This window comes from Sminthopsis crassicaudata, chromosome 1 (assembly GCF_048593235.1).
Source record: "Sminthopsis crassicaudata isolate SCR6 chromosome 1, ASM4859323v1, whole genome shotgun sequence".
Classification (NCBI taxonomy): domain Eukaryota; kingdom Metazoa; phylum Chordata; class Mammalia; order Dasyuromorphia; family Dasyuridae; genus Sminthopsis; species Sminthopsis crassicaudata.
This window is the reverse complement of record NC_133617.1, coordinates 609,090,382-609,114,091: the sequence shown is the minus strand read 5'-3', so window position 1 is coordinate 609,114,091 and position 23,710 is coordinate 609,090,382. Positions and strand designations below refer to the sequence as shown.

The window sequence follows — 23,710 nt, the reverse complement described above, 5'->3', positions numbered from 1 at the left end:
TATCTAAGAAACTCACTTTTTGAAATTCAAGATGGAAATAGGCTAGTGTTCTAATCAAAAGAATTAAATACTCCTGTTTTTGTTATTAAAAAACCAAAATCTGTATTCTGGAGACAAATTTTTTGGAAATTCACAGGAGTACTTTGGCCTTGTTATATTTAAGAAACAGTTTACATATACACATACAAATTGTGGTTTGTTGATCTTTGCAAAAAATATCTTTATACCTATTCACTTACATTTAACTACAAATAGACTGGTATTAAGGATTTGCAAGGCAATCATTTCGGTATATTATTATACTTTTTTTTTTTAACTTGGCCTATTACAATTTCTAGAAAAAGCTATTTATATTACCTTTCTTCCTAATCATTTCTCAATCCCTTTTAATTCCAATTGCGTCAGGAAAAAAAAATTGAGTTGAACTTACTGTAGTCTTATCTTGATGCTTCATTATGTACAGATGACCTAATTTTCTTTCTTATCCATTTTTAATATATAATGGAAAGTTTTAATTTAAAATAACCCAAGTTTGTGAACAAATCCAATTTAAAAATATGAATTGAAGTCCAGGCTCTTTTTTGTTGTTGCTGCTGATGTTGTTGATCTTGGCTTTCAGATCACCTAGGTTAGTTATTTTTCCAATGAAAAAAATTCACATTTTCTTTACTTTAATTTTTTTTTTTTACTTTTCACATTTGTTCAATTCAAATTTTTCAGGAATTATTTTCTTCCATGAGCTTCCTTTCCCATTTGATCAATTCTACTTTCTAGAGAGTTAATTTCCTTCAGCAAAATTTTGGATCCTTTCCCATCCTATTGACTCTTTTTTCATGATTCTCTTACATTACTCTCATTTCCTTTCCCAATTTTTTTCTACTTCTCTAATTTGCTTTTGAAAATTCTTTTAAAGCTCTTTCAGAAATTCTTTCATTTTTCTTTGTGGTTTCACATGTAGCCATTTAAGAACTGTTGTCCTTTTCTATGTTTATGCCTTAATCCTCCCTATCACCATAGTAATTTTCTATAATCATGCTCTTTTTTTGTTTTTTACTCATTTTTTCCCCTTTTTTGGGGGGGACTTGGTATTTTTTTTTTTTGTGAGAGTTGGGTTCTGGTCATGTACTGTCCCAGTGCTTTGGTTAACACAACTGGTATTTACTGGGCTTTAGGGCTTATCTGCTTGCTTGCTGTGGAAATGGCTTTTTCTTGTTTTCCTCTCTGGCTTGTACTTGGGGAGAGGGTTCCTATTGCCCTCCTCTGGCATGGGGTTTAGCTATTGCCTTGCTCTTGGGGTGGAGCCTTACTGCTGGATTGCCGTGATAGCAGAGTCTTACAGGTGGTAGGCCCCAGGAGCAGGTTTTTAATTATTGGCCATTCCTGGGGTGGGACTCCACTACTGGTCAGTAATGGTCACATTCTCATTGATGCTGGAGATTGGTCGCTGGGGTAGGATCTTTCTGTACTTTACAGACTGTTCACTTGCCTAGGGGACTGCTGGTTTTCCAGAGGGTAAAATCTTGCTGATGATTGTCCCAGTCTTGTAATCTTGCTGCAGACCCCCTATTTAAGTTGGCAGCTGCTCTTCGACTTCTCACTAGTGAGATGGGTCTTTCTTGCTGTGTTGGTAAACTGTTTCCTTGCTCCTAGATCCATTCAGAGACAGTTTTCTAATTCTTTGGAGGGGAATTCAGGAGGTTTGCAGAAAGTTCCTTCTTCACTTCATCATCTTAACATCAAAAGTCCCCCTCCACTCCTTTTTATTATGAACTAAAAATTTTTTGACAGACATGAACATTTTCATATATAAAGACCACATTTATCATATATTATATATGTATGTAAATATATGTATATATGTATGTAAATATTTATTACACATATATTATCTATATGTATAACATATATAATACATATATATCATCTATATGTATACAGTCATTTCAATCATGTCCTCCTTTTCCTGATCCCATTTGTGATTTTCTTAGCAAAGATATTGGAGTGATTTGCCATTTTCTTCTCCAGCTCATTTTACAAAGGAGAAACTGAAGCAAACAGTATTAAGTGACTTGCCTATAGTAAAAAGCTAGTGTTTGAAGCCAGAATTGAATTCATGAAAATGAATCTTCCTGACTTCATAGTTCCACCTAGCTGTTTTTACATATAAACATATACATAAAAATAAATTTACATATGTATATGTTAATGTACACATAAATCCATGCAAAACATACGTTTGAACACACAGATATATGTATGTGTATATATATACACATATATACACATAAAATAAGACATGCCTATACAATTAAGATGGTAGTATCAACATTTCCCTTTGAATTCCCTGTTGAACTTATACCTATCTTCTATGTTCTTTATAAATGCTTCATTGATATTTTTTTCTTTTCATGTTCTTTGCAAAATTATCTATATCACTTTATTTTCCCTTTTCCAATTCTCTTTTCTACAAATAAAAGCCATTTATTTCAACAAATAAGTATAATGAAGCAAAACTAATTTGAATTGTATTGCTTGTGTCTAGAAATGTATATCTCATTCTCTATTATAGTCCATTACAAATATGTCAGGGGATGAAAGAAATGTTTCATCAACAGTCTTTTGGAGTCTGGATTATTAGTTATTGCATTGATAAACATTCATAACTTTTCATTTCTGTCTTGTAAAAGGTTGCCCCTAGGGTTTGTCACATTAGTATATCAAACGCTCTTTGCAACCTTTTTTAAATTGATACAAGAGGGCAGCTGAGATAGCTCTTTGAGACTGGTAGCAAATAAATCATAAGTTCAATACTAAAAAGCAAAAGTTTGAGGGGCAGCTTTAGTGGAGTGGTTAGATAGGTAGTCATCCTGAAAGTCCCTAAGACTTGGATTCAGATCTTGCCTTTGACACAGAAACTATGTGACCCTGGGCAAGTTATATTACTAATTCTCAATGATCCCAAGCAAGTATGTGCAAGCTCTAAGTTACTGATGAATTGCTGATCTGAATGGTTGAGGGAGATTCCTGACCAGATAGTTCTCCCACCTTGATGAATCATAACCCCTCCTACCAAACAACAAACAAAAACCTGAATATGCAATTGCTGACCAATTGGATCACTTTTTGAGGTTATTTACTTAAAGTAGTGAGAAAGAAATTGTTTTTCTAATTAACTTTTATAGTGATACATTTTGAAAATATCTGCCATAAAATTCTATCCATGTTTGCAATTACAGAAATATATTTTTCTTTCTCTTAATAGTCATTTTAAATTATTGTGCTGCATACAACATTGGTCTCCTGGAAGCAAAAATATTCGATGGTCCTTCAAGTGAACAATTTGGATATGCAGTGCAACAGTTTGTAAATACCAATGGAAACTGGTAAGAAAATTTTAATTATTTTGTTATTGCAACTAAAAAGTATAGATAAATGTCCTCGTTCATATGCATATAGTTTATTAAGATTGCCACCATTCTATTTCTGTTTTTCTCAACTCACTGACTCATTTTGGTAAATATGTATGATACAAATTTTGACCAACCACACTATAATTTCTTTTGTGAGTTAAAAAAAAAGTTCCATTAACAAGAAAGTTTAAATATTGACTTATTAAATGGATAATGTATGTGGTGTTTTACAAATATTAAATCTTATATAATTATGAACCATTTGATGTTTAATATTAAGATAACAAAGCAATGTAATGCTGTTTGCATTTTTAAATGAGAATTGAGAATTTTCTAATGATTGCAATGGCAAGTTTCTAATAGTTAAAAGATTATCCACTTCAAAGATAATGTATATACTATGATGTTTCCTATTTCTTCTTCTGTTTCAGGGACATCTTAAGATTTTTTTTTTAATCTGGCCATTGAAAATAAAATATTGAAAGGTATTGTTTGGTCCTTTTGTAAAATATTAACTGGTCAGAGGAAGCTTGTGGTGTGTAGATAGAACCTGAAGTCAGGAAGAGCTGTATTCAAATATGTTATGTTAGACATTTATTAGCTATGTGATCCTAATCAAGTCTCTTAAACTCTGCTTGCCTCAATTTACTCAACTGTAAATTAGAGTTAACAGTACCTACCTCACAGAGTTGTTAAGAGAATCAAATTGGACAGTATTTATAAAAATTTTTGGCATAGTGCCTAGCACATGGTATTAATGCTCACTTCTTTCCTCTTCCCTTGTCACAATTCCCTCTAAGCTTAGATGTATTTCCCATTTACCACCTTCATTCACAGCATACCTTTCTTAATCATAATTTTGGAAGGAATGGCAAAGACCAATGATATAACTCTAAATCCTGTGTTCCTATGCAAAATGTTGTAAGGAGGCCTTTCTTCTAGTGGACTTACAAGTTTCTTCCTGTACTCCAAGTATGTAGGAGCTTCTTTGGGTGAGAATTAGATAAATGAAAGCATAATATAATAAAACAATAAATAAAGAGAGAGGTTTAGAAAGTAGTTGTAAAGTTTGATGTATAAGTTAGGTTTTCCACCATCTAATGTCAGGAAGCATGAGATTTTAAAGACAATAATGCTTCAATTAATGAAAAAGATGTATTCAACAGTATACTTTTATTAGAAGTACTGTAATCTTCTTGTGGAGGAGAAAAAGAGGAGACACATTGATTGAGTCTTAAAGAAAGCAGGCAAGGTAGAGATAAACAGAAAGTACAATGTAGACATGGAGAACAGGCTATGAAAGATACCTAGATAGAGATGGATGTTAATGGTTAGGATTCCTAACCCTAAGGTTCTGACCTAACCATTATTAACCACAAGATTCTGATTCCTCTGGAAGTTTACTATTCATTCGTAGTCTATCCCATCTTTTTCTAGAAATAAATAAGATGTTTCAACACAAGTCCTCTGGAAGGAATCACCTTGGGAATCATACTAATCTGATAGGGAAATTTATAATCCTAACTCTTTTCCAAGTTTAGTAAATGGGATTCTGTTCTTTGATCTTAGCTGTCTTGAATCTTGACTACATGTTACTTAAAACTCTGGTTCAAAAGAAGCTTTTATGCCTATTTATCCATCCTATATGTTTAATAATATGGTAATATAGGTCTGTTTCATATAACTGAGAAAGAATGGATATATAGAGAGAATTTTCTTTCTCTTGAAAATATTATGATAACTGGATTAAATGTCAATAGATAAAGATATTTTGTCATTGTTCTAGGATTTTAATACCATCATTTTAATTTCAGAAGATGAGATTTGAATATCAAATTTTTTTCTTTGTTGTTTTTTGACTTAAAATATATTAACATCTTTTTTGTTTTTTTTTTGTATCAGCTTTACTTCTAAACATATCTCCCTCTTATCAATAAGTTATCCTTTATAATACAGAAGAAAGAAAAAGCATTTTACCCACACTAAACAACCCATCAAACAAATCTGATGGTATCTACTATGTTCATACTCTGAATTCAAAACTTTAGCAAAAAAAGGTTTTTTCCTCCTGTTTATAAGATAGGAAATTAATTGCTAAAATATTTCATTTGTGTATATGAATGCCATACCAAATATATGTTTATATCCTTTCTACCTATTCCCTAACTTTCTCTACTGAGATGACAATATTTCATCTCCATTTGGGCATTTAGGTAAATCTATCTGTGTGCACTTTGATAGTACCAGAGATCATTAAAAAAGGAAGCTCCTTTGCATTAAACACTATATATTCTGAAGTATTGACTTGTCTGTATTTTCAGTTGCATGACAAGAATGTAAGCAGACAACTTCTAGTTGAAGTTATCCTCTAGTTGAAAGTAACAGAAAAAATCTTCTTCCTTCTCTCTATATTTTTCCTCTTCCTTCTCTTCCAGACTAATGATGAGCATCACCACCTCCAATCCTTTTTTCTTTCCCTGTTCTTTTGTTGTCTCCATTCTCCTCCACTTATCAAAACAGGAAGACATTTGAGACCACTTTACCTTAATTGACTAGCTCCTTTCAATGAACCTCAATGAACAGTTACAGCATTGCTACTCAAACTATGCACTTAAATGCCATATCTTTTCCCTAGTTGTGAAATTTTCTCCATTATTCAAGGAATTTAAACCATTAAGTGGGAAGACTTTTTAAAGGAGTCATTAGTCTACTAATCTGATCTAAAACACAAATGTCAATTAGATATTTTAAGGTGACCAGGGAGAGAATATGGCAAAAAAATAAAAAAAAAAAGTTGATGATCCTTTCTTTTGAGAGAAAGGAGACTGATATTGTAATTTAGGTTCTGGGATAGTCTCGGAATAGTTAGGAAATGTTTTTTAAGTACTCAAAACCTTCATACTCTCATTCATGTCTCTATGGGCCAAAGTAATCTTATTACTCTCAAAAAAAATTAGTGCACCCAAACTAACCAGCTCATCAATCAAGTCTGACAGTATATGACAGTTACACACCCAGAGCTATCCTTTATAAAGAAGGGTGTTCCTGTATTTATAAGCTATGGAATTAGCTCCTGCAATATCAATGCATGTACCAATCTTTTTCTATCCTAAAGTCAGTCATTTTCTATTCTTTTGCCTTAATACTTCTAATTAATATTTTATTATTCATTTGACCTAATTTTACTTAAAATACCATGATTAGGGGCAGCTAGATGGCACAGTAGATAGAATGCTGACCCTGAAATCAGGAAGATCTGAGTTCAAATCAGGCCTCAGACACAATTACTACCTGTGTGACTCGGGCAGGTCACTTAACTCCAGTTGCCTCATCAAAAAAACATTTTTTTTGATGATTATTTTTCACACATAATCTTTCTTGTCCAAGGTACTGAACTGTATTCTTCCTATATAATTATGTTTCTTCTGACAAATAATATTATTAATTTAAGTCTTTTTCACTAATTGAGGCATTAGTGCATTTTAAAATTATTTAATACTATATGAATATCAAATGAATTTTCTTATTATTTAGGTAGAAAACCTAAATTATATGCTAAACTTGTTACCTTCTAAATCTGTTTTTTTTAAAAATTCTTTGCTTGTATTATATTTTCAATCAAACAATTGATCAGAAACTATTAATATTGATTAATCTGGTAGAAGTCCCACAAGCATCTCAATTTTAAGATGTCTATTGTTTTCATTTTTTTGGTTTTGTTTGACTGATCCTTTTTTTAATTAAAGCTTTTTATTTGCAAAACATATGCGTGGGTGATTTTTCAACATTGACCATTGCAAAGCCTTCTGTTCCAGATTATCTCCTCTTTTTCCCCACCCCCTCCCCTAGATGGCAGGTAATGCATACATATTAAATGTTAAAATATATGTTAAATCCAAATATGTATACATGTTTATACAGTTATCTTGCTGCATACATACACAAAAAAAAAATCCGATCAATAAGGAAAAAATTGGGAAAGAAAACAAAATGCAAGCAAACAAAAACAGAAAATCTGAGAATGCTGTATAGTGGTTCACACTCAGCTCCCATGGTTCTCTCTTTGGGTTTGGATGACTCTCTTCATCACTGAACAATTAGAATTGGTTTGAATCATCTCACTGTTGAAGAGAGCCACATACATTAGAATTAATCATTATATAGTCTTCTTGTTGCAGCGTATAATGATTTCCTGGTTCTGCTCATTTCACTTAGCATCAGTTCATGTTGTTTCCAATTTTCCCAGCAGTTTTTGCCAAATAGTGAATTCTTATCCCAAAATCTGGTGATCTTTGGATTGTCAAACACTAGATTGCTTTAGTCTTTGACTATTTTGTTCTATGAACTTAATCTATTCTACTGATCAACTGCTCTATTTCATATCCAGTACTAAATGGTTTTGATGACCACTGCTTTATAATATAGTTTTAGATCTGGTACAACTAAGCTATCTTCATTTCCTTTTTTTTCATTAATTCCTTTGAAATTCTTGGGAGTTTGTTTGGTATAGCACTAAATAAGTAGATTAGTTTAGGGAGTATTGCCATCTTTATTATATTTGCTCAACCTATCTAAGAGCAATTGATATTTTTCCAATTGTTTAGATCAGACTATATTTGTGTGAAAAGTGTTTTGTAGTTTTGCTCATATAGTTCCTGACTTTCCCTTGGTGTAACGTGCTCTCCTGGCAGTTACAATTACTAGTCTGCTATAGGCCCAGAGTACCTTTGACAACTGACCTTTGCAGTGTGAACTCTACCTGGCTCGCCTCCTCTGAGGCCTTCAAAGGTCTCTGGCCACAATCTCTTGAATCTATAGCTTAATAACTGGTAGCGCACTCAAGAACAGCCACGTGTAATCTTAAAAGCCATTATTATACCTACTCACATAATGCCCTGACTGATGCCCTGACTTGTTGGTTCCCTAGTGAACACCTGATCAGAAGACCCACGTGTTCACTACCAAAATCCTTACCTCTTTTGGCTATCCATCTTGGCTTGGCCACCCAGGCTAGGGAGCCAGGGTGAAGAGTGCCAGGTTAAAGAAACGACTGCTGCCTACAGTGGGCTTATAAAGGGCCTGTGAGGTCACACACACAGCCAATCAGCAAGAGAGTCACCCATTACGAAGCTATCTTAATATGCCAGGATCCCACCCAAGGGCAGTCCTAATATCCACAGAAATTACTTCTGGGCCTCAATCTCCTGATGTGCTGTGGCGCCACCCATTTAAAGGGCCCTTACACCTTGGTAGGTAGATTCCCAAATATTTTATACTAATGACAGTTATTTTAAATGATTCTCTTTGTATCTCTTGCTGTTGGGTTTTGTTAATGGTATATAAAAATGCTGATGATTTATTTGGATTTATTTTGTATCTTGCAACTTTGCTAAAGTTGTGAATTATTTCTAACAGTTTTTTAGTTGATTCTCTAGGGTTCTCTAAGTATACCATCATATCATCTTCAAAAAGTGATAATTTGGTTTCCTCATTATTCTAATTCCTTTGTTTGATTCTTGAAATCTTATTGAGTCATTCACTTCAATTTGTTCAATTCTAATTTTTAATGTATTATTTTTACCAGTTTCTTTTTTTAGCTCCTTTTGTATTTGGCCAATTGAATTTTTAAATGAGTTGTTTTGTTCATTGCATTATTTTTTTTCCCATTTCACAAATTCTGTTTTTCAACAAATTGATTTCTTTTTCATTTCTATTTTATAAGGTGTTATATGCTTTTTCTATTTCATCATAGCTATTTTTTAAAGGAATTTTCTTCAGCTATTTTCTGTTTTTTCCTTTTCTATGCCCTCTTTCAAAGAGCTCATTTTCTTTCCCCATTTTTCTTCTAGCTCTCTTTTAAGATCCTTTTTGAAATCTCCTAAGAAATCTTTGTGAAATGGGGACCACCTCATATCATTCTCTGGAGCTTCATCTGGATTTGATTTGTCTTTAGGAACCTCAGGTTTTGAGGCCTATTCTTCTCTGTCACCATAAAAAATGGTCAGTGATCAGAGTTCTTTTTGCTTTTTTGCTCATTTTTAAGCGTTGAGATCTGCTCTTAAGTCAAAGGGGCACAGACACTTTAATTTGCCCTGGACAGTTCTGCTGACTGATTTCTGTTGCTGGAAAATCATGGCCAGGTCCCTCATTGTTCCAGGGCTCAATGGCTTACAATTTGCCTTTTGTATTTGCTTTTGGATGTTTTACCACAAATCTGCTAAACTACTGCTTACAAACAGGACAGAGTGCCTAATAGCCTCACAGAAGATTCTCCAGTGCACTGACACTATAATACTCTGGCTACCCACCCCATCTTCTTACTCTGGATTCCCTATACTGCAGTCTGGTCTTGGCAGACTGTTGCCCAGCCCGATTGAAACAGACCTGTTCTGAAGTTCTTCCAAAGTATCTTCTTCTGGAAATATATTGTACTCCAAATATTTGTGGGTTCTGACCCTCCAAAACCAGGTTAGAGGCTTAATCTGCTGTTGGTTTGAAAGAAGGTTGGAATAGGTCAGATACAACCCAGTCACTTGGGTTTACAAACTGAGAGTTTTCTTTGATTCTTTCTTTTCTCTCAATCCCATATTTAGTCAATTGCCAAGTTGTGTCAGTTCTGCCTTCTTATATCTGTCCTTTTATTTCTACTCGTACTAGTCTCCTAATATAGACCCTGATCACCTAATGTAGACAGAGATTAGAAAGGACTTCAAAAGCCATAATGGCAAAGCTGTACTTGAACAAGAAACCTCAAACAACAAATAAAAATCAGCTATATTATTATTATTCTATACTTGATATGGCTAAAAAATGAAGCAACATATTTCAGAAAGATTTTTTTACATACAAAGTTTTATTCAAAATGACTGTGATGCTTAAAAGGTTCACAAAAAACCTCATTTTCTCAATATTGTAGTTCAACAAATTCTAACAAATATCTAATTAAGTATCTGTTCTGTGCAAGTCACAGAATTCATTGAGATTTCATTGTATCAGAGCATCCCCTAATTATCAAAGAAGGTTTTTCTTGTTAAAAACACTTAAATGTCAATGAAATTTATTATGAAACTACTAATGGTCTGGGACTGGAGAAACATTCTTCATACTGTTGATAATGAACAAAGCTATGAACTATAAGACCATTTATTTGTTTTGATTGCTAGCACTGGGTTATCTTTTATTCCTAGTTTATAGTCTTTTCATTTTCATAATGGTTGGGATTTAGGGATAGCATGCAGAAGGATTCTGAACATTAACCATGCTTTAGATACATAACTTAAATCTAAGTATACAATGGTTAGTTCCCTATTTTCTATTATAAATTCTTTGAATAAAAATGGAATGTTGATCTTTTACATTGCTTTTTTTTCTTTTTTTTTATTAAGTTTTTATAATTATAACATTTTCTTTGACAGTACATATGTATAGGTAGTTTTTTGTTTTGTTTTGTTTTTTTTACAAAATTATCCCTTGTACTCCCTTCTGTTCCAAGTTTTTCCCCTCCTTCCCTCCACCCCCTCCCCTAGATGGCAGGCATTCCCATACATATTAAATATCTTATAGTATATCTTAGGTACAATATATATGTGCAGAACTGAATTTTGTTGTTGTTGTTGCAAAGGAAGGATTGTATTCGCAAGGTAAAAATAATCTGGGAAGAGAAACAAAACAAAACAAACAAACAAAAAAAAAAACCCAATGCTCTCAGTTTACACTCATTTCCTAGTGTCCCTTTTCTGGGTGTAGCTGATTCTGTCCAACATTGATCAATTGGAATTGAATTAGCTCTTCTCTATGTTGAAGATATCCACTTCCATCAGAATACATCCTCATACAGTATCATTGTTGAAGTGTATAATGATCCCCTAGTTCTACTCATTTCACTCAGCATCAGTTGATATAAGTCTCTCCAAGCCTCTCTGTATTCCTCCAGTTGGTCATTTCTTATATAACAATAATATTCCATAACATTCATATACCATAATTTACCCAACCATTCTCCAATTGATGGGCATCCATTCATTTTCCAGTTTCTAGCCACTACAAAAAGGGCTGCCACAAACATTTTGGCATATACAGGTCCCTTTCCCTTCTTTAGTATTTCCTTGGGATATAAGCCCAGTAGTAGCACTGCTGGGTCAAAGGGTATGCACATTTTGATAACTTTTTGGGCATAATTCCAGATTGCTCCCCAGAATGGTTGGATTCTTTCACAACTCCACCAACAATGCATCAGTGTCCCAGTTTTCCCACAGCCCCTCCAACATTCATCGTTATTAGTTCCTGTCATCTTAGCCAATCTGACAGGTGTGTAATGATATCTCAGAGTTGTCTTAATTTGCATTTCTCTGATCAATAGTGATTTGGAACACTCTTTCATATGAGTGGAAATAGTTTTAATTTCATCATCTGAAAATTGTCTGTTCATATCCTTTGACCATTTATCAATTGGAGAATGGCTTGATTTCTTATAAATTAAAGTCAATTCTCTATATATTTTGGAGATGAGGCCTTTATCAGAACCTTTAACTGTAAAAATGTTTTCCCAATTTGTTACTTCCTGTTAGGATTACTAAGTGAATTCTCACCTTGTCACCATCCAGACAACCTGAGTTCTCACTTAGTAATTCTAATTTTGTTTGCATTAGTTTTGTTTGTGCAGAAACTTTTTAATTTGGCATAATCAAAATTTTCTATTTTGTGATCAATAATGGTTTCTAATTCTCCCTTCGACACAAACTCCTTCCTCCTCCACAAGTCCGAGAGGTAAACCATCCCATGTTCTCCAATTTATTTATGATTTCGTTCTTTATGCCTAAATCTTGGACCCATTTTGATCTAATCTTAGTATGTGGTGTTAAATGTGGATCCATGCCTAGTTTCTGCCATACTAATTTCCAGGTTTCCCAGCAGTTTTTGTCAAATAATGAATTCTTATCCCAAAATTTGGGATCTTTTGGTTTATCAAACACTAGATTGCTATTTTTATTCACTATTTTGCCCTGTGAACCTAACCTATTCCACTGATCAACTAGTCTATTTCTTAGCCAATACCAAATGGTTTTTGTGACTGTTGCTTTATAATACAATTCTAGATCAGGTACAGCTAGACCACCTTCATTTAATTTTTTTTTCATTACTTCCCTTGAAATTCTCGACCTTTTGTTGTTCCTTATGAATTTTGTTGTTATTTTTTCTAGGTCATTAAAATAGTTTCTTGGAAGTCTGATTGGTATAGCACTAAATAGATAGATTAGTTTAGGGAGTATTGTCATCTTAATTATATTCGCTTGGCCTATCCAAGAGCACTGAATGTCTTTCCAATTATTTAAATCTGACTTTATTTTTGTGGCAAGTGTTTTGTAATTTTGCTCATATAATTCCTGACTCTCCTTTGGTAGATGTATTCTCAAATATTTTATACTATCGACTGTTATTTTGAATGGAATTTCTCTTTGTATTTCTTGCTGTTGGATTGTGTTGGTAATGTATAAAAATGCTGAGGATTTATGTGCATTTATTTTGTATCTTGCAACTTTGCTAAAACTCTGAATTATTTCTAATAGCTTTTTAGCAGAGTCTTTGGGGTTCTCTAAGTATACCATCATGTCATCTGCAAAGAGTGATTATTTGATTTCCTCTTTTCCAACTCTAATTCTTTGAATCTCTTTCTCGGCTCTTATTGCCGAGGCTAGAGTTTCTAGTACTATATTGAATAGTAAAGGTGATAGTGGGCAACCTTGTTTCACTCCTGATCTTACAGGGAAAGGTTCTAGTTTATTGCCATTACATATGATGTTTATTGAAGGTTTTAAATATATGCTTGTTATTATTTTAAGGAATAGTCCATTTATTCCTATACTCTCAAGCGTTTTTAGTAGAAATGGATGTTGGATTTTATTAAATGCTTTTTCTGCATCTATTGAGATATCATATGGTTTTTATTAATTTGATTATTAATATGGTCAATTATACTAATAGTTTTCCTAATATTAAACCAGCCCTGCATTCCTGGTATAAATCCCACTTGGTCATAGTGTATTATCCTGGGGATGATTTTTTGAAGTCTTTTTGCTGATATCTTATTGAAGATTTTAGCATCAATGTTCATTAAGGAAATTGGTCTATAGTTTTCTTTCTCAGTTTTCGATCTACCTGGTTTAGGTATCAGTACCATGTCTGTGTCATAAAAGGAATTTGGTAGGACTCCTTCAATCCCTATTTTTTCAAATAGTTTATATAGCATTGGAATTAGTTTTTCTTTAAATGTTTGGTAGAATTCACATGTAAATCATCTGGTCCTGGGGATTTTTTTTTAGGAAGTTGGTTAATAGCTTGTTCTATTTCTTTTTCTGAGATGGGACTATTTAGGCTACTTACTTTTTCCTCTGTTAATCTGGGCAAGCTATATTTTGAAGGTATTCTTCCATTTCATTTAAGTTATCGAATTTATCGGCATAAAGTTGAGCAAAGTAGCTCCTAACTATTGTCCTAATTTCCTCTTCATTAGTGGTGAGTTCTCCCTTTTGATTTACAAGACTAACAATTTGCTTTTTCTCTTTCCTTTTTTAATCAGGTTTACTAAGGGTTTGTCTATTTTGTTGTTTTTTTCATAGAACCAACTTTTAGTTTTATTAATTAATTCAATAGTTTTTTTACTTTCAATTTTATTAATCTCACCTTTTATTTTTTGAATTTCAAGTTTTGTGTTTGTTTGGGGGTTTTTAATTTGTTCCTTTTCTAGTAATTTTAGTTGTAAGCCCAATTCGTTGGCCCTCTCTTTCTCTATTTTATGCAAGTAGGCCTGTAGAGATATAAAACTTCCCCTTATTACTGTTTTGGCTGTATCCTACACATTTTGGTATGATGTCTCATTATTGTCATTTTCTTGGGTGAAGTTATTAATTATGTCTATGATTTGCTGTTTTACCCAATCATTCTTTAGTATAAGATTATTTAGTTTCCAATTATTTTTTGGTCTATTTTCCCTTGGCTTTTTGTTAAATGTAATTTTGATTGCATTGTGGTCTGAAAAGGATGCATTTACTATTTCTGCCTTACTGCATTTGATTTTGAAGTTTTTATGCCCTAGTATATGATCAATTTTTGTATAGATTCCATAAACTGCTAAGAAGAAAGTATACTCCTTTCTGTCTCCATTTAGCTTTCACCAAAGATCTATCATATCAAATTTTTCTAGTATTCTATTTACCTCTTTGACTTCTTTCTTATTTATTTTGTGGTTTGATTTATCTAATTCTGAGAGTGCAAGGTTGAGATCTCCCATTATTATAGTTTTGCTGTCTATTTCTTCTTGTAGCTCTCTTAATTTCTCTTTTAAGAATTTAGATGCTGCACCACTTGGTGCATATATATTTAATATTGATACTGCTTCATTATTGATGCTACCCTTTAGCAGGATATAATGCCCTTCCTTATCTCTTTTAATTAGATCAATTTTTGTTTTTGCTTGATCTGAGATGAGGATGGCAACCCCTGCTTTTTTGGCTTTGCCTGAAGCATAGTAGATTCTGCTCCACCCTTTTACTTTTAGTTTGAATGTATAACCCTGTTTCAGGTGTGTTTCCTGTAAACAACATATAGTAGGATTCTGACTTTTAATCCAGTCTGCTAACCTCTTCCTCTTTATGAGGCAGTTTGCCCCATTCACATTTATGGTTAAAATGACTAATTCTATATTGATTGCTATCCTATTAAGCAGGGGTTATTAGATAAATCAAACCACAAAACCCTGCTTATGCTTTTCCCCTTTCCTTCCCTCTTACCCCCCTACCCAGTATTAAACTTGTGAACACCACTTGCTTTTCACAGCCCTCCCTTTTTAGTATCCCTCCCCCACCTTAAAGTTCCTCCCCTTATTTTACCCCTTTTCCTCACAATTTCTGTATTCCCTTCCCCTTTTTCTTATTGAAGATTTCAATGAAGTGGAAGAAGTTTCACCATAAATCGAATATGTCTATTGATACACACTATGTTCATCTCCCTCCTTTCTTTCTCTCAGATATAATAGGTTACCTTTGCCTCTTCATGAGATGTAGTACCACCACTTTACCCTTTTTTATGATATAATTTCCTTTCCACCTCTAGTTTCTAGGAAAAATTATACATATGTTCTTTACATATTTTTATGGCAGAAGTATAGTTTTCAAGATTTCTTTTTACCTTTTTAGAAATCTCTTGAGTTCTGTATTTGAAGATCAAACATTTTATGTAGGTCTGGTTTTTTCATCAAAAATAGATGGAATTCATTTATTTCGTTAAATGTCCATCTTCTTCCCTGGAAAACGATGCTCATTTTTGCTGGGTAAGTTATTCTTGGCTGCATACCAGGTTCCTTAGCCTTTTGGAATATCATGTTCCAGGCCCTTCGTTCTTTTAATGTGGACGCTGCTAGATCCTGGGTTATCCTTATTGTGGATCCTCCATATCTGAATTGCTTTTTTCTAGCAGCTTCTAATATCTTTTCCTTTGTCTGATGGTTCTTGAACTTGGCCACTATATTTCTTGGTGTTTTGATTTTAGGGTCCCTTTCAGTAGGTGATCGATGATTTTTTTCAATGTCTATTTTACCCTCTGTTTCCAAAATGTCTGGGCAGTTCTCTTTGATAATTTCCTCGAAAATAGTGTCCAAGCTCTTTTTTTCCTCACATTTTTCAGGGAGTCTGATTATTCTCAAATTGTCTCTCCTGGATCTGTTTTCCAGGTCTGTTGTCTTTCTAATAAGGTACTTGACATTCTTTTCAATTGTTTCATTTCTCTGGTTTTGCTTGACTATCTCTTGGTTTCTCCTTGAGTCATTCATTTCTACTTGTTCGAGTCTAATTTTCAATGATGTATTTTCTTCACTCACTTTTTTTATATCTTTTTGTAATTGTCTAATTGTGTTTTTATCTTCTATGGAATTTTTTCCCATTTTATCCATTTTATTTTTTAGAGAGCTGATTTCTTTATCCAGCTCACTAATCCTGTTTTCCTTGGAGTTGTTTACCTTTTTCAGCTCACTAATCTTGTTTCTCAATGATTTGATCTCTTTATCTGCTCTGGATGACTTCTCCAGGCTCTCTTTCCAAGCTTCCCTTTCCTTTTCCCATTTCTCTTCTAGCTCTCTTGTGAGAGCCTTTTTGATTTCCTCTATGAGATTCTTTTGTATTGAGGAGCAGATCATATCCCCCTTAGGGGATTCCTCTGGGGACAGTCTGTTTTTAGTCTTCTCAGTATTTGAAGTCTGCTCTCTCTCCATACAGAAGCTGTCAATGGTTAGAGCCCTTTTGAATTTTTTGTTCATTTTTTCAAGAGTGGAATGGAAGAAAACAAATTGACAAGAGAAACAATTGGTCTGTTTTGGGGGGATGGGGCTAGATGGAGTTAATGGGCTGTCTCTACAGACTGGGGCTAGGGCAGCAGAGAGGCGCTAACAGAACAGGATGGCTACACTGAGTCTGCACTCTAAGGCTCTGAAAACGCGCTGAGTCAGTCCAGGTGGGGGTTGGGGGTGGCCGGGTTCGGAGAGACACTAGCTTTCTGGGGTTTTAATCTTCACCTCCAGTGTTTACACCCTCTCTGCTTATCCTGGCTTGCTGCCAAGACGGAGTATCCACAGTGGGGCAAAAGCTTTTTGCAGAAATGGCAGAGATTGTACCCCTCCCCCCTCTGGTGTGAGCTGTGTGAGCTGTCTGTCTCACTCTGGCTTGCCTGCCCTCAGTCTGCGCCAAGTCTGTTCCACCCTCCCCCGAGCAAACACAGACCTTTTCTGGTGAATTTCAAGGATGTCTTCTCTTGGTGATTGATTATTTGTGGGCTTCTTTTCTGGTCAAGCATTAACTCCAAGGCTTGTCATGAAGTAAGTCCTGAGAGAAAACACAGAGCTCAAGCAGCTGTCTGCCTCCACGCCGCCATCTTGCTACATTGCTTTTTTTTTTTTTTTTTTTAAAGAATTACTTTTTCTATTTATTGGCTATGAATATGATTCTTTTCTTGTTCCCTCTCCCTCTTTTATTCTTTCTTCATCTGTTAATTTTATTTTCTTTCTTTTTCCTTGATAAGTTAACTAATCAATAAGAATTTGTTAAGTACCTACAATATGCTAGAGATGTTAGTAAGTGCTGGGAATACATAAAGTAAAAGACATTTCCTATTCTAGAAGTGCTTATATTATAATCAAAGAGACAAAATATAAACAAGTATATATAATGTTAGTAATATGCAAGATAAATTAGAAATAGTCAACAGAGGAGAGTCACTAGAATTAAGAGGGGTTGGAAAAGACTTCCAGTAGAAGATGGGATTTTTATGAAGATTGAGTTAGCACCCTGGATACCTTAGAATCAGTGAGAGTCAGGATAAGCAAAGGTCCTTGGTCTTTATTCTTGTTCTTTAGAGGTAAAAGTGAATTGGATGGATGCAGGATTTCCATGACCTCCCTTCTCTTCCTCTATGGCCAAACTGACTCTGACTTCACCCCATGATCCCTCCTACAATTCTCTGTATACAGCAAAAGATCAAGCCAGCACAGAATAGTGGGAAGGGACATTTTCCAAGCATAAGCTAATAGAGTATTGTCTAATATTGTCTAATGGGTAATCAGTCTTAAGTGCTTGGTTGTCTGACCCCTATGCATCAACTCAGAGTTTCAGCCCTTTACATCTCCCCTTTCTTTTGTTTTAGAACACAGGTGGTCACGCCATCCCTGACTTCTCAGGGAGGTGAGAACCCCAAAAAGGAAGTGATCATGTCCTCCCTGACTTCTCAGGAAAGGAGGTGAAAACATGGAAATGGTGTTGATCACATCCCCCTGACTTCTCAGGAAGGGAGGTGAAAGCACTAAAATGTAGATGATCACCCCCTCCCTGAATTCTCAGGAAGGGAGACGAAAAGCACCAAAGGGAAGTGGGGAATTAAGCCAGATATTGGTAGTAGGTTTCTGGGATGAAGGGTCTTAGTAGAAACAAGTATGTACAAACCCATCAACATGGAAGGTATTACACAAGCACATAGCAATAACACACAGGCTATTAATGATGCTCTTCCCACAGCCAGTGCAGGCTCAGTGTGATGTAACAAACATGAATTACACATGTAAGTAGTGATATAACAAACAATATAAATCAATATGGTGTTGTAAAAGATTTCCAGAATTCCTACAAGGAGGGTAAGTAAACAGTAATGACACCTACACCTTCTTCAGCAGCCAAGAGATAGTCCAAAACCAATCTATTGTCCATTGCTTCACGTGTCAGGAAATCCAGTGATCCCTGCAAGTTTTTAAAGTCCTGATAGTCTTATCATGTCTCAGAGAATCTAGTTATTGCTGAGAGTTTTCAAATCCTACAACAGTGTTATCATGTCTCAGAGAATCCAGTGATTCCTGAGGGTTTTCAAATCCTATAACAGTCTTATCATGTATCAGAGAATCCATGATTCCTGAGGGTTTTCAAGTCCTACAACAGTCTTATCATGTCTCAGAAAGTCCAGTGATTCCTGAGGGTTTGAAAGTCCTACAACAATCTTTTCATGTCTCAGAGATTCCAATGACTCCTGAGGGTTTGGAAGTCTAACAATTTTTGATGTCCATGAGTCAAATGCCATAACTGGCATGTTCTTTCAGTGGTAGGCACAGTCAGCAAGGGAACCACCTGAAGTTTCTTGGGTCTTCTCCTTCATTTCAAAGGTCTGCTCTATCTCTCTCTGATGGACAAGATAAATACGGCTTGTTGGTACCCATCTAATTCCTTCTCCATCTGTGGAGATACAAGCCAACCCTCTCCCCCAAACAGTTAACCTATCTGGTCCCTTCCATCCACCACTTTCTGGGTTTCTTCATGTCATCTGGCAATTATTTAAATATAGTGGAGCTACTTTCACTAGACACTGCCCTTCTGGTGGGTTATAAAACCTGTCTGCTGGAGCCAGTGCATCTTTGACAAAAATCAAGAAGTTAATAGTATAAAGAACTAGATTTAGAAGTTCTCTAGGGTTATCTGTGGCTCCCCCTTTCTTTTGTTTTTGGAGGAGCATTGTAATGTCTCTGTTTCTCCTCTCTACTATTGCCTGTCCTTGAGGATTAAAGGGTGTGCCAGTAGTGTGTAAAATCTAATAATGTGCACAAAAGTGTGCAAAATGTTTAGAAGTATATGCAGGTCCATCATCTGTTTTTATTGCTTGTGGCACACCCAGAATTGCAAATGCTTGTATAAGGAATTCAGTGACCACTCAGGCTGTCTCTTTTGCTGCTAGTATTGCAAAAGTGAATCCTGAAAAGGTGTCTATCACAACATGGATAAAAGACAGATGACCAAAAGATTCTATCCTGTGCTCTGATCTGTGAATGACCATAGGCACTCTTTTCTTCCCTGGAATTTGAGAAGGGTCCCCACTCCACATGGCTGCAAGATCTGCTGTATTAGTTCTCCTCACCCTGGAACTGCCACCTAGCAATGTGTCTTAGATCCAAGTATGAGCAAACCAATAGAGTCCTGCCTCAGTGATAGCAAAGATACCTCTCTGATGTCCTTTTGATTACCTCAACCCCCTTTTTATTTGTAGGCTGAGAGCTCCAGGAGCAGCAACTCTTATTATTGATTCATTGACTTTCAAGGCATTCTCCAGGTTTGCTAGGTCCAGGGCTGTGCTAGCCTGGCCTGGCCTGTATGTATGGGACTGTGCTCAATGCTTACCCAGGTATGTCAGACATTTTCTGCTGACATCCTATCTTTAGCTGGAAAATTATATCACCTTATACTTTGTGAGTTCTGCTGCTCTAGGAATAGTTTTGTGGAATTATATGAAGGTATTCAGAGGAGTTTGAGGGAAAGCTCAGGTGGGTCACTGCTTTTTCTCTGCTATCATGGCCCCATCCCCTTAGAATTTAAAGGAAAATACGGAGTCAGTAAGCAGAATGGGAGAGAGAGCATTCCAGAAATGGGGAACAGCAGGGGAAAATGTCCAGAGCCAAGAGATGGAGTGTCATGATCATGGAACAGCCAGTGTTTAGAGGCAAAAAATAATCAGCTCCGTTTTGGATACGTTGAGTTAAATGTCAAGTGGACATCTAGTTCAAAATGTTTAAAATGTTGGTGAATACATGTATTCTCTCTGTCCAGTTTCCAGGCAGTTCTCTTATTCCTTATAGTCTTTGCAAATTTACATTCAACAGTTAATCACTGTGAAAGTGTGGCTTTTGCACATTTTATTTTCTATTTTATTTTTATTTTCTTTAATTAATTTTTGTTAATATTAATTTTTATATCACCTACATTTCCCAGTGTATCTTCCTTCCTTCTTCTTCCTTATAACAAAGAAGAAAAAAGATCAGCAAAACTAACCAACAGATTTTTCTTCTTTTTACTTGTATACCCATTGTTTAACATATTGCCTGGCACATAGTAAGTATTTAAAAACTGTTTTTTCCTTCCTTCTTTAATTCCTTCCATCCATCCATCTATCCATCAGTCAAAAAACATTTATTAAGCATGGACTATGTGCTAGGCACTATGCTGGGAATACAAATGCAAAAGAAAAAGTCTCTGCCTTTTAGGAGCTTACAGTCTAATGGAGAAAAACTACATACAGAAGGGGGGGGGGAAGAAAAAGTAGCCATTGTGCAGAGTGGAGTGTGTTGGAAAAATCCAGAGTATACTGCCTGGTGGTAAATGAAGAAGAGACTGGCCTTAGAAGCCTCATTAAATTGAAATTTTGAGATGAGCTCTTCAGAAGGAAAGGATTCCAGAGGCAGAGAATACAGATGAGATGTGTGTTTCAAGACTGTGCCTCTATCACCTCTGTCAGGAGGTAGATAGCATGCTTCATCATTGGTCGTCAGGTTCAATCGTGGTTAGTTTTTGCTTTGATCAAAATTTTATGTTGCAATTATGCCAAAGAAGTCTATAATACACAAAAATGTTAGAAACTATTTATTGCCCTAGTACTATTAGGCTGTTTTCAGAGGCAAAATAAACTTTCCAGCCATATACAGAATTCATTGAATTGAATTATTCCAATCTTCATGTCAGATTTTCATGAGGATATCCTAAAGAAAACTAGTTGGTACAATAAAACAGTTCCCTAAAAACAAGATCAGAAATCATTTTGTGAGCAATATGAAGTTTTTTGATGAACAATCTATTGTAATGAAGTAGAAAAAATATTTATTGGGTGTATTATGGGGAACTCCAGAAACGAGAACTTCTAAAAACATGGACATCCACCCAGGATATGAGTTAGTGATAGATAGTATATTGCCAGAGGCACATAGAGTTTGCATGACTTCTTCATAGTTTCTGAGGCAGGATTCGAATATAGGGGAAAGAGCATTTCATTGGGGCCAGAGACAAAGGACTTATGTTCACATCCCATCTGTGATTACCAAATGTGTGACTTACGGCAAAATCACTCAATCTTCCAGTTTCTTCATATATAAAATGATAGGGTTGTGCTAGAAAGCTTTTGAAGTACTTGCCAGGTCTTTCTGATCCCAACCCTAGTTTGCAAGTCAATAACATTGGGTGCCTCAGTCTGGTAGCTCCTCAAAAATATAGATTCTGAAAAAAAAAAAGTTTAATTAGTCTTACTTTTACAAAATTGTGTAGCTCCAAGGATAGCAGTGTTATGGATCAATTTCAATGAACTTGCTAAGGCTTTACCAGACAGACATTTTCTGACAGTAGAGGTGTTTTCAGATTGGGTGTATTTCAATCTTAACTCCAGCTTTGTCATTGATGGTGGCTCTCAGCTTTAGTTTCAACATTTCAATGTGTTTTTACAGAGCTCAGTGGATTGGATAAAAGTTCGGTTGTATAAGCAGGAATAAAGTGGGTATGTTTAATGATTTTAATTAAAATTTTGGAGATGAAAAGCAGTTTTCATTAAATTTAGGCAGATCACATTTGTTCCACAAGCTCTGTGTTGGACCTCTAGATTTTAGGTATATATTTGGAGTTACTGAATTTGTTAACAGGAAGTACAAAACAGTTGATTTAATAATAGTATATGGTATGCCAGAAACAAGGTATAAAGTAGAGATTCATGTCACAACTTCTTCCAACTTGTGTTGAGTTTCACTGATTATCTATGAGTAATGTCAAATGTCTGCCCAGCAGTAACCTGAGTTCATTATTAGTAATGAGTCAAAAACTGTCCAGACATAACACTGGAATAATTTGGACAAACAGGCACTGAAAGTTAATTCAACATGTTTCCAAATGCACAAATAGCATTTCTTGTTCTAACAATGACTAGTGTTTACTTGTCTTTAAAAGAGATTTGTAAAACTCCTAGTGAACATAAGTCTGGCATGGCTAATGATAACAGCATATTTACATGGTGTGTTAATGTTTGCAAACTGATTCACAATCATGATTTTACTGATCCTCAGAAAAACCCTATAAGGTTACATATTATTATTATCCCCATTTTACAGATGGAACTGAGGCTTAGAGAGACTTAAGTAATTTATTCATTGTCACATGGTTAATAAATATCTGAATGGGATTTGAATTCAGGTCTTTCTGAGTTTACTCTTGTATGCTGTCTCCTATTTATAAAAATGTTTATTTTTAAAATTTTTAAATATGCAATGTATTATGTTGTATTATATTATAATTCTTTACAATAATATATTGTATTATAATATATTGTAATATAATATATAATTTCCAATGTACATTATAAATAAAGTAGAAGTAGATGTGTTGGAAATTTTTGGATGTAGAAATAAGAAAAGACTAAACTATATATTAAGTTTAAAATTATATTAACAACATTAATACATAACAGAAGATGACAAACAAAACCAAGAAGATAAAAATATAACTAACAAGGAAATGGGAGATTATTCCATAATCAGTAATTTAGCACATTAGTGATCAAGTAATCACTACTTTGATACAAAGAACCTTTGGGACAGAAAAATACATATTTGTTTCATTGCTCATATTGTGTAATTTTTCAGGAACTGCAGAAAATAGGAATCAATTTTAATTTTCTCTTATTTGTAGTGTCCATCCCTCTATTCCTCTGAGGCTGCATCATTTTCAAGAGATGATATTTCTGTCATTGATTCTAGAAGTTCATATATTGAATGTATAGCATGAATTTTCCATGACTAAATGAAATTTTTTCTCCCTTTTTTTAATTATCCATCTGTGGCTTAGTATTTTATTTCTGATTAGGAGCAAATAGCAAGAGAGATCTCATTAGATCTTTGTACTCAGGATAGTCTAATTCTGCTTTGCTATCTAAGAAAGAAATAACAGCTCATGAATTTAATATTTCCTGTAAGTCAT

At 34.6% G+C, this 23,710-nt stretch overlaps 1 protein-coding gene across 1 annotated transcript in view; it reads left to right on the top strand.

Moving 5' to 3' along the window:
• Positions 1-23,710, top strand: part of ITGA2 (integrin subunit alpha 2) — a 148,418-nt gene that overhangs the window by 26,159 nt on the left and 98,549 nt on the right. The window contains exon 2 of the mRNA XM_074282541.1: positions 3,263-3,383. Coding sequence (XP_074138642.1) covers positions 3,263-3,383 — 121 coding nt within the window. The remainder of the gene's footprint in view (positions 1-3,262; positions 3,384-23,710) is intronic.